Source organism: Nymphalis io, chromosome 19 (genome assembly GCF_905147045.1).
Source record: "Nymphalis io chromosome 19, ilAglIoxx1.1, whole genome shotgun sequence".
Lineage (NCBI taxonomy): Eukaryota > Metazoa > Arthropoda > Insecta > Lepidoptera > Nymphalidae > Nymphalis > Nymphalis io.
In genome coordinates, this window is record NC_065906.1 from 8,947,488 (window position 1) to 8,959,166 (window position 11,679).

The 11,679-nt window shown below is 32.5% G+C and overlaps 1 protein-coding gene across 1 annotated transcript in view; it reads left to right on the forward strand.

Annotated features, from left to right (window-relative positions):
• Window positions 1–7,026, forward strand: part of LOC126776110 (uncharacterized) — a 75,399-nt gene extending 68,373 nt beyond the window's left edge. Inside the window, exons 8-9 of the mRNA XM_050498401.1 lie at window positions 4,128–4,307; window positions 4,828–7,026. Coding sequence (XP_050354358.1) covers window positions 4,128–4,307; window positions 4,828–5,039 — 392 coding nt within the window. The 3' untranslated portion in view covers window positions 5,040–7,026. The remainder of the gene's footprint in view (window positions 1–4,127; window positions 4,308–4,827) is intronic.
• Window positions 7,027–11,679: the final 4,653 nt, after the last annotated feature.

The following is an 11,679-nucleotide window of genomic DNA, read 5'->3' on the forward strand; positions in this document are numbered from 1 at the left end:
ATTTTTGTAAAAAAAAATGTGTACGTCACGTGACAGAAGCAAAACCTCTTTGTGTCAGAAACTTTTTACTTTAAACGCTATATATAAAAATGTTGTACTTGAAATTGACCTTGAAATTTTACTCTCATCTGGCCCAGAGAAGTTTCACTTCAACGATTTATTGTGCTACATAACGAAGTTAATCAAGATTTCATAGATAGATAAAATTATATCTTACCTAGACATTAAAATCCGTCTGAAATTTAGGTATATCTTAATTATTGTCATTAGAAGGAGCCACGTTAATTCGTCCCTTGTAGATCATGTTACGTGCTTTACCACTTCGCTCTAATTAGATGTATGTGCCTTTAAGACCGTATAAATCCTTTGTGTGAAGACCTTTATGTATTATAAGCGCCCGACCTCACACGTTAAAAATTAAAACTTTGAAATATTATTAGATATGAAGAGACAAAATGACCTGAAATATACTTGATATTTTGGCATTTGACATTTTAAAATTAATAATAAATATATTGGTGGTAGGGCTATGTGGTAGTGGGCTGGGTACATCTACTCATCATATTATATTCTACAGCAAAACAGCAATATTTGTATTTTTGTGTTTAATTATCTTAGGAGTTACCAATATTTAAAAAAGTTAGCAAGTCTTTAAAATATTACAGTGATATAACCACTGAGCCTTACTTTCTGAAATCCGTACTGGATTGTATGGTAGTGAACCTAGGTTAAGGTTTTTTTTAATACAAAAAAACAGTAATTATTTGGTTATTGAAAATTAGAAAATAAATACCTAATTTCAGCTTGACACAACAAATCAATTGGTTTAGCATATTTTATGTACATTTGTATTTTTAATTTTATAAAACGGACAAAAGATGTTTTTTGTTCTACTACGACTACTACTGTTTTACGTCATATTTATGTAATAATGAAATTCATCTTTTATACATTTTCGATTTATTGAACTTCACCTATAAGTAAATGTGCGGCAATTCGATCGATGTGAAATTTTGCATACACATTTAGCGCGGGTGACAATACTATAACATTTTAGTACGTGGAATAAAATGAAGCGTGTGTTTAATATGTTTTTATTTTATTTAGACTTTATGCATCACGTTGACGCGGTTGACGTTGTCTTAATTTCATAATATTTAGTGTAAATAAGAATAATGTTGTGCGTACGTGTTTTTTCTTTAATTTATTTCTAACGTAATATACCTCAACAACCGTGACTAACATTTGTGATTTGATCGTCTTTTTTTTTATTCATGTAAACATGGTATAAGAACGCGTATAAGGGCTATTAAATATTTAAATCTTATAAATTACCGAATTTACCAATTGTTCCATAGTAAATTGAATATATTGGTAGGCTATCACTATATCTTTTTATATCAAAGGGATAACTGTTTTTTACTAACGGAAAAAAATACTTGAATGACTTAATATTAGTATAGTAGGAAGCATCTTAATGCAAATCTATTTCCGTAAATCCATTTAATTGTTTTTTTTTTTTTATAGTATAGGTAGGCGGACGTGCATATGGGCCACCTGATGGTAAGTGGTCACCAACGCCCATAGACATTGGCATTGTAAGAAATGTTAACCATCGCTTACTTCGCCAATGCGCCACCAACCTTGGGAACTAAGATGTTATGTCCCTTGTATTTGTAATTACACCGGCTCACTCACCCTTCAAACCGGAACACAACAATACCGAGTACTACTGTTTTGCGATAGAATATTAGATGAATGGGTGGTACTACCCAGACAAGCTTGTACAAAGCCCTACCACCAGTAATATACTATAATGGGTACCTACAGAATGACGTTAAAGGGCTTACATTTCGAATTACAAATCAAATTTTAGATAACAGCAAAATATAAAGAATTTAACTTTATAACGTAGATACAATATCTAAATTATAATCACAGAAATTCAAATTTCTATACACCGTCCCATACAATTTAGTTTATCTTAACACCTGGGAGGAAGCGCAAGATAGATTAAGTTCTTAGTATTCCACTATGAATAGGTACTACATGACGTTCAGCTTCACGTAAACAAAGGAGCGACCCAACCAATTACGTGTAAATAAATTAATTTAGATAATATTCCACGAATAGGATTGAGTTAATACCAAACGATATTCGAATGAAATGATGACAAATGTATTTAATAAGAAACTATATTGAAATAAGTTTTAAATGATTGATATTCTGAATAAAACGTGGTTTGCGTTATCACTGATATTATTGTGAGAATAAAGCGCTCAGAGGATAAAAATTATCAGATTTATTAGGTTTTTTTAAATCATTCTTACAATGAAATCTATATATGCATAATAATGCATATGTCTTCATAATTGGGCCGTTTCGGTTCGTAGTGTGTATCGCAGTGTTATTCCACGATCTCACATTGGAGTAGAGTAATGAGCAACAAGTCTTTCCTCAAGAGGAAAGCATTAGAGAGACATTTACTAGTTGTTACTTATTTTTTACGATCTATTTTACTTGTAAATAAAACCCTTTGGATACGTTCATGTTAAATAATTCGATGCATAATAATAATATCCTGGGACATTATTCACACACGGCCATCTGATTCCAAACTAAGCAGTGCTTGTACTATGAAAACCAGACAACTGATATACTACATATACTACTTTTCTTTTGTAAATACATACTTATATAGATAATTACATCCAGACTCAGGACAAACAGATATGCACATAAATGTCGAGCCGAGATGGCCCAGTGGTAAGAACGCGTGAATCTTAACCGATGATCGTGGGTTCAAGCCCGGGCAAGCACCACTGACTTTTCATGTGCTTAATTTGTAATTATAATTCATCTCGTGCTTTACGGTGAAGGAAAACATCGTGAGGAAACCTGCATGTGTCTAATTTCACTGAAATTCTGCCACATGTGTATTCCACCAACCCGCACTGGAGCAGCGTGGTGGAATAAGCTCCAAACCTTCTCCTCAAAAAAAGGGAGAGGAGGCCTTAGCCCAGCAGTGGGACATTTACAGGCTGTTACTGTTACACAAATGTCTGTCAAGCACACAAATGTCTGTCCTGGGTGGGAATCGAAGCCACAACCTTCGGCGTGAAAGGCGAGTATCTACCAACCACGCCAACCGGCCCTTCTATAATATAAATTAGGGATAATTAATTAATAAGTTAAAAAAAATAAATGTAAAGTAATGATACAGGCGACGTATTCACGACCACCAGTGATATTTTAATGACTTATTGACAGGATTTTTTGTATGTCAGAGTAACGCTAATGTCTTTGAGTTATTCTACCGTAAATATTAAGTTTAGTGATTATGATATGAATATGGGTACCCAATATTTTTAATAATATTAGAACCATCATACTATATGCAGTTGTTAAATTAATATATTAATAATATGTTAAATTATACGTTATCAATAAATAATAAACTTAAATATATAATATTTAAGTTATAAAAAATCTGAGCTATTTCTATGATTTAATCAAAAGCAATTTGTTAAAAAGGCTCAACCTAAAAAAAATTGGACTACAGAAATTAATAAATTTATAATACAACAATTTGAAGAATAAAGTGCTATTAATTAAATGAATACTAATAATATACTCAACAGATTATTAAAAAAATGTATACACGTTGTCAGGGGAACGGAAAAGGACATCATACGCGAACCCACAGGCGGAAACTAATACATAGACATATTTTCCATTAATCGACCAATAGCTTTCCATTAAATGCCCAATAAGTGTGATATTTCTATTAAATTTTTAATTATGAAGATAGAAAGCTTCGGGTTTCATCTATTAAGGCCAGATTTGCCGTTGGCTGCATTTGTTAACGAATATGCTAGAATATTTACTATCCCTTAGCCAAGCCAGCCACGGATTTTCGATTAGCTTGTCATCCATAAAAAAATGTTAATAAAATATACACACCAAAAAGATATACAAAAAATTAAGTTGATTTACTTCGAGAATAGAAAAAAGGCACTAAATGGCTAATATATTCTACTACCAAGCTGTCTAAAGATAAAATATATATGGTCCTCATTATTTTATATTAGTTACGAAAATTAAAATTTTGTTGTGTTTGATTATAGCATCAACATCTTCTGAAATGTACGCGCGTTCGTCTCGCAACGCTGTGGGTGCACTGGACGGTCGCGGTCTTGTCGCGGTGATTAAACGACAGGTACCACTTGCGGGACAGCTGGACCATGAACTGGCTTGGGGCCAGGGTTGGGGGTGGGTCACTTTGCCCAATGGAGTTTGGAGTGGACGTAAGTAAAATATTTGTAGAATATCAATTATCGTTGATAAATCAACAAACACAAGCAATATATAAGAAATGAATAAATATAGCTCTAATAGTTGTTAGCGTATGTGATAGAATATATATTATAATATTGTACCGTAACCGTAACAGCCTGTGAATGTCCCACTGCTGGGCTAAAGGCCTCCTCTCCTCTTTTTGAGGAGAACGTTTGGAGCTTATTCCACCACGCTGCTCCAATGCGGGTTGGTAGAATTGCGGGTTGGTAGAATAATATTGTGTTTTCTGTAATTACCATCTTGTTAACTACAGAAATAAAAAAACAAACATCTACAGTACATAACTTAATATCGAATAAAAATTAACATATTCTAGTTACCACGAACGAACATTAAATTGGTAAAAAGAAACATTAAAAAAATAATAACACTAAAATTGATGATGTCATTTATCGAATTTTTTCTTAAATTTTTACCTTTTAATAAAAAGTGACCTCAGAGAAATTTATACAAATAATTGAATTGCAGGTCTCACATGGTCACAAGAAGGAGAGGACTTCGCACTCCACGCAATGCCTATAATGCATCACACCAATGTGTCCCAAGCCTGTTCCATGCTTGACGGTGTCACAGCTTATGAAGCTTCGGCCTACGAACAGGCTCTCGCTGAATACGACGACGCTGCTACAACATCAGACGACTGGGACTTCGGAGTTGATTGCGGCGATTTCATGATGTGAAAAGCTCGAATTATTTATACGTACGGTCTTCTGATTTTCTTTAATCAACGATTTCAAAGATGGCGGAAAAGTTTGAGACGGCTAATCAATGATCAGGTTGGGGAGTATTTGTTAGCGTAACAGACAACTGGTTGACATAACCAATACTAATATTTGCAGATTTTCGAGATCGTCATAAAATGGTTGAATTATAACGTGGTCCCAAAGTATTACGCTATTGCTCAATATTAGGTAAAGAGAGTACATGTGCTGGTCACGGAGGAAACGTTTTTATGTGACAATTAAGATAATACTCCAATTACAAAAAATGTCTTATGAATTTTATATTTCAAACAATTTTCAGAGAGAGAAGTACCTACGTTATTGAATTGACTAATAGGAAAACGATTCCTATAATAGTTGCATGCTCTTTAGAGGTAACAGTGTTTGTTATAGAAAAAATATATGTAGCCATTAAACCTTTAGAACCCCGTATTTTATTGTACGGCCTACAACTCTTAGACGATGTTCAATTAGACATAGACTTTGTAAGCACCGTAAGAAATGGGATTGGATAATTGTAATACTTTCTCCCCTATTTCCTTGAGACGGTATTTTTTTAATATTTTTTTATAGTTTATGCGCAATTCTGTACCTTTTTAAGTATTTAAATATATCCAAGGAAATTTTTTAAATTTTTTGAAAATTTTACGTGTACGAATCCAGGGTAAAGTAATGCTTAAGAAGCAACCGTTTCGTATTCTACACAAAGTTAAATGGTAATATAATTATGAAATCGCACAAAACAAAATAACAAGAAACTTTTTAGTTAAAGTATATAGATATAAGTAAAATCGCTTTGTCCCCTATAACACCAATTATAAATGAATAATTATCCATTGAATTATTGGAATTTCATATAGGTGTAAGTTGATAAATTCGATGTTAGTACGTAGACTTTGGTCGGTAGAGGAACATAAGAATTTCAGCTGTTTTTTGGAGCCATTCATTGTTATAATTTTTTTATTCAAAACCATAGTGAAAAGTTTGAGATTTATTTCTCATGGTGAGAAAATGCTTTGCTGTTATAAAAGTAACATTTTAGAGTGACATAGAAGTAGTTTATTCAAATTTAATAAAAGGATTTGAAACGAAAAACCAATATTACAAAAATTTCAACTTATTCAAAATTTTATAAGACAAATGTGAAATTCGGAATAAAGAACAATCAGATTTCAGAATAAAAATAAAAAATGTTTGATGGGCTCCAAATAAATTTCGTATGTGTGCGATTTAGTTAGTCTTTGTATTAGTACAATTATTTTCAAATGTATAATTATATCTAGTCGCTATAAAATCTTCCGACCTACCCAAAGACTGCCTAACGTTATTTACCTAATACCTGTGTTGTGTAAAATCCTAGGCACGGTCAACGCAAAATGTAACCCTGACCCTGCGGAACATTGCACTGCAAGATTTCTCTTTTAACCGGAGAAAATATTTAAATACATCAAACTAATGGAGAATTTTTCTCCTTGCCAGAGGAAACCTATTCATTCTATACACACATTCTAATATGCTGTTACTACAATTACTTAAAGATTTGTTAAGACATTTAAATGTCAATGATGGTTTTATGTACATTAATTTTTCACATGGTAACACTTGAATTATTATCTATTGACTAACATAAGTTTAGTATTTGGTCTTTCAGCAGTTAAACATTTATTTAGAAAATAATCAATCAACAGCCAATCGTTGTCCACTGCTGAACATAGGCCTCTCCCAAGGTGCGCCAAAACTCCCTGTCCTCCGCCTTCCGCATCCAGTTGGTGCCCGCCACCTTCTTGAGGTCGTCGGTCCACCTGGCTGGAGGGCGCCCTACGCTGCGCTTGCCGATTCGCGGTCTCCACTCTAGGACTCGTCTGCTCCAACGGCCATCGGTCCTACGACATACGTGACCAGCCCACTGCCACTTCAGCCTGCTAATTTTGCAAGCTATGTCGGTGACTCCGGTTCTTTTCCGGATAATCTCATTTCTGATCTTATCCTTCAAAGATACTCCGAGCATAGCTCGCTCCATAGCACGCTGAGCGACTTTGAATTTGTGGACTAGTCCCGCAGTTAGTGTCCACGTGGAAACGTGGACACTAACTTAGAAAATAATAAAGGTGTAAAATGAAATAAATTATAATAATATTTTTTCATTGCCTAACAAGTCATTCGGTATTAGAGAAAGAAATCTTGCAATGTGATTATAGATTTAGTAGCGTACTGTGTAATTACAAGGATGTTAGATAATATATGTGTGTTTTAAAAATTAGTGGTGCGTAAATGGTCATGAAATACTTTTTAAATGTGTTCTCTAATCAAAAAATATATTGAAAATGGCAACAAATGATGTTCTCCAGCTATCGATGGTGAATTATTTATATTTATAAAAAACATATTTAGTTTTAAAATACGTGTAAAATATTTTCTTCGTTTTTTATATAAATTTTTTACCTTAAAATTATTATGATAATATATTAGGCAGCAATAAAGTGTGACGCTGGTTACGTCAGAATAAATATTTTTGTAATGAGCACTTTTCAAATTGATTTTGCAAAGTGAGTTTTGTGTGTATATTTATTTTGTCTGTGCAGTTAAACTGATTTCAATTATGAAGTCGTTTAAGCCTGTCACTTGTCTAGATTTGTCGGTACAGTTCGTAATCGCTTTTTAATGTGTTTTTATCATTGTCATTTTATTATTTTGTCACAGAAAATAAATAATTAAACTGTATGGCCAAATCTAAATAAAAATATAATCACTGGTATTTTTAATAAGTATATAGAGAGAATTAAATTATTAGTGTAATAATTGATACCCTTTGTGTTGCCAAACGTGTTTCAAACTTAAAGTTAAAAATAGTTTTAAGAAATAAATTAAAATACCAGTGATTGAAACATCGATCGCAATTAGTGAGTATCCAATAGAAAAACAACAGCACACGATGTAATTTTTGGCTTTTTTGATTATAAGTCAATTATATACTGATTATATGTATATTATATTTATTTATACCTTATACTATTTGCTTCATGATTTCACACGCGTCAAACGTTGCTGCTGCGCTATGAGTTGCAGCGTGATGTGATAGTCTATAACCAATAAAATGCCTATCTATCCTTTCAAACAAACAAATCAACTCGTCGGCTTTATATAAAAATATAGATAAGCTATTTGTATTATTATTTAAAAAAGGAATGCAAACGTGCAAATAGAAAGCGGTCGCTTGCCTCTGGCACTTAAGAAATTGTAAAGTGAACTTGGCTTAATGTATCATATATCTAAAGTGTTGTACCAATACCTGAACAGCCTATTCCAATAACGGGAGGAACTTAGATTTACATGTTTCATGCGATCAAGTAATTGTGTAGAGGGACCCTCTATATTATGCCCAACAAACAACGCTTAATTACTATATCTTGTTTTATAATATAACAGTATTTCACTGAACTACTTATATCCACTTTAATTTTACGTCCGATAGGAACTTCGACGGCATTCTATACGCCATTTTTACACAAATATCATATATTATTTTAGATATCGACCTATGATATCATTTCAATTCAAGGTCAAAGTTATTCATTTGTCCTTACTAGTCCCGCCTTTGGAATAAGCTTATAGTAATATTGATGTTTCGGCGGGAACATAACTAATGAGCGAGTTATATGGAGACTTGCATGAAGCATGAAATGCAACCAATATATGATCAGATAACATATTTTTTATTTAATTTCCATTATGTATAAGTTTACCATGACAGATTTTTTTTTTTACATACATTCTCTTAATTTACTGTACTTTGTCTGTTGGGATTTGACTTTTTCTATACGATTGAAACAAAAATTATATCGTGTGCTAACAAAACGTAATGACAAATAAGAACTTAGAGGTGCGTAGTGGATGTGTGACACGATCATAGTTAAACGTTCACGTTAATATGAATGTTTATATGTAACTTTTTTAAAATAAATGCCAATGAGGTAATACAGGATGTTTTATTTCATAGATAATCAATATTGGTAATATTTCGTATTATAAATATAATAATAGTGTACTATTCGTTAAAAGCAAATGAGTTATTTTTTTGTAAACCGCAGACTATGTCTCCATCAAAATTCAAAATTACAAATCAAGCCAAGCTGAAGACATATTTAAAAGAATGTAATTAAAACATAGTTTTATTTTATATTATAATTTAGTATCACTTACGTCATTTATCTATATTTATTTACTGGTGGTAGGGCTTTGTGCAAGCTCGTCTGGGTAGGTACCACCCACTCATCAGATATTCTACCGCAAAACAGCAATACTTGATATTGTTGTGTTCCGGTTTGAAGGGTGAGTGAGCCAGTGTAATTACAGGCACAAGGGACATAAAATCTTAGTTCCCAAGGTTGGTGGCGCTTTCACTATAAGCGATGGTTGATCGATATATTTCGAGAAGGCTACGATTTCCATCATCATTGAGCAGCCGCGTCGCAAACGCGTCTCTGTCTGACTACGGACTACATAAACTGCGAATAATAATATTGTGCCTACTTACTTAAATTAAGTAAAAATAAACAAATCATTTAATTTAAATTTAACAGATTAAAAAGAAAATATTTCAATGAAACTGTTTGTCTATATAATGAGTATATGTTCAAGTCCAGACAGGGTTAAAAACAAATAATAAATACATAAGCTTTTTTGTATTCTTACCCTAAGATCGATTCATGTCCAAGTCGCCAGCAATGTGGGCGTGAGCGTGTGAACTTACACGTACATATGTAGTCTCGCTTTGTTAAAAAAAATAAGTGTTATTGCTAGTACATACTATGCAAAGTATGTTAATTCTGCACTGCGACTTGCCTTCGTCGTGCCACTACGATATTTGGGCTTCAGGTCTTGTGCCTGTAAATGACTTTTAGGTACTTTACACTGTGAGCATTAGATTGAATTCCTAATTCCAAATTATATCTTGTTTCATTTGTAATTAAGGATGTAATGTTCCATATCGTATACAAATAATATCGGTTTGAGACGCCGATATATCGATAATTTTCATAATTTTCTTATCAAGATCTTGAAATATATTAAGTTTCATTTTTCTGATATTATCGGTTCAGTATTAAATAGGTTTGTATTTAATATAAGGATATCAAAATATGTTATTATCACAAAAACTTTATTCAGGAATCGTTTGTGTTTCTAAAATAAGAATGTTGATAGTTGATTTTCGACCATGCTTGTCAATCGCTTTTGTACAAAAGGCATAACTTTTAATTTGTAATATCAGTAGGACTCGACTTAGTCTTTTTTTACATCGTTTTTTTCATATCGAAAGTTTATTGTTGCATCACTCTCACTAATTGTAGATTAAGCCCTCAGAGTGCAAAAACATTACAGAAGAAGCAGAGAGGTCTCTGCACAACTAGTGTTAAAACTAATTACAAAAGACAAATATCGTTTCCACTAATTAAATCAAAATACCAAATTTATCAAACTTCTGATTAGCAGCACCCATTTCAATTGGTTCTTGGTTTACCCGTGCGAGTATCACGGACAGACAGTTCTTTAATTATTTGTTTAACGTTTATCGGATAAGACGCAGTTTTCATAAAGCTTTATTATATAAGTATCAATAACAACTGTACAAAGTTTTAAATCAACCAGATGAATGGTATAACAATGATAAACAAAGAAACATTTTACAAAAGTCGTTAAATGCCCCACTATTGGACGCCTCCCCTGCAAAGGAGAATATGTCCAGCCTAATCCATAAAGCTGCTCCATTTCGGGGAAAACAAATGTGGCAAAATTTCATCCGACATATGCGGAATCCAAGATTAATTATAACAAAATATATAAATATAAACAGTGAAACTTAATCAATATTGGCGAAGAGATCGACGTTTTCTCTTATTTTGTTTTTATACTAGTTTTTTCCCGCGGCTTCGCGCGCGTGTTGTAAGTGTTAGGTATAAAAAGTAACCTATGTCCTCGGTGTTCAAGCTTGCTTCATATCAAATTTTATCAAAATCGCTTTAGTGGTTTACCCGTGAAAGCATAACAGACAGACAGACTTTCGCATTTATAATATTAATATAAATGTTTTATTAACATTCAAATTGTATAAGCTAGATGTCATGTTATAATACACTCGCGATAGTACAAGTGACATTCATATTTTATCCTATACATTATTAGTATAGAAGAAGGGCTGCCACTGATCGTAATAAAAAAATATATTCTTTAAGTCTCTTAACATTTTTCTGTAGCTATTAAGTTTTAATTTTTAGCTATTTTTCAATAGTTTTTATTATAATTTTATGGCATAAAAAAGATTATTTTTATCAGTCACATTTAATAAAAGTCCGCAACCCTATCCTTACTTAGCGTATTATATACACAGATGACAGACGCCAATGTACATCTATAAAATACTGCAGCATCCGCGATGCAGACCGCACTGCAGATGTTTTACATTATGCACCCAATGTCTATCACTACATAATACTATTATTGGAGCTTTTATAAATATTAACTTCATAAATTGCGGCCCTATATTGTATTTTTTCTCAATCAGATTTTGTTTTAAAGGAACAAATGTAAATTGAAATAATTA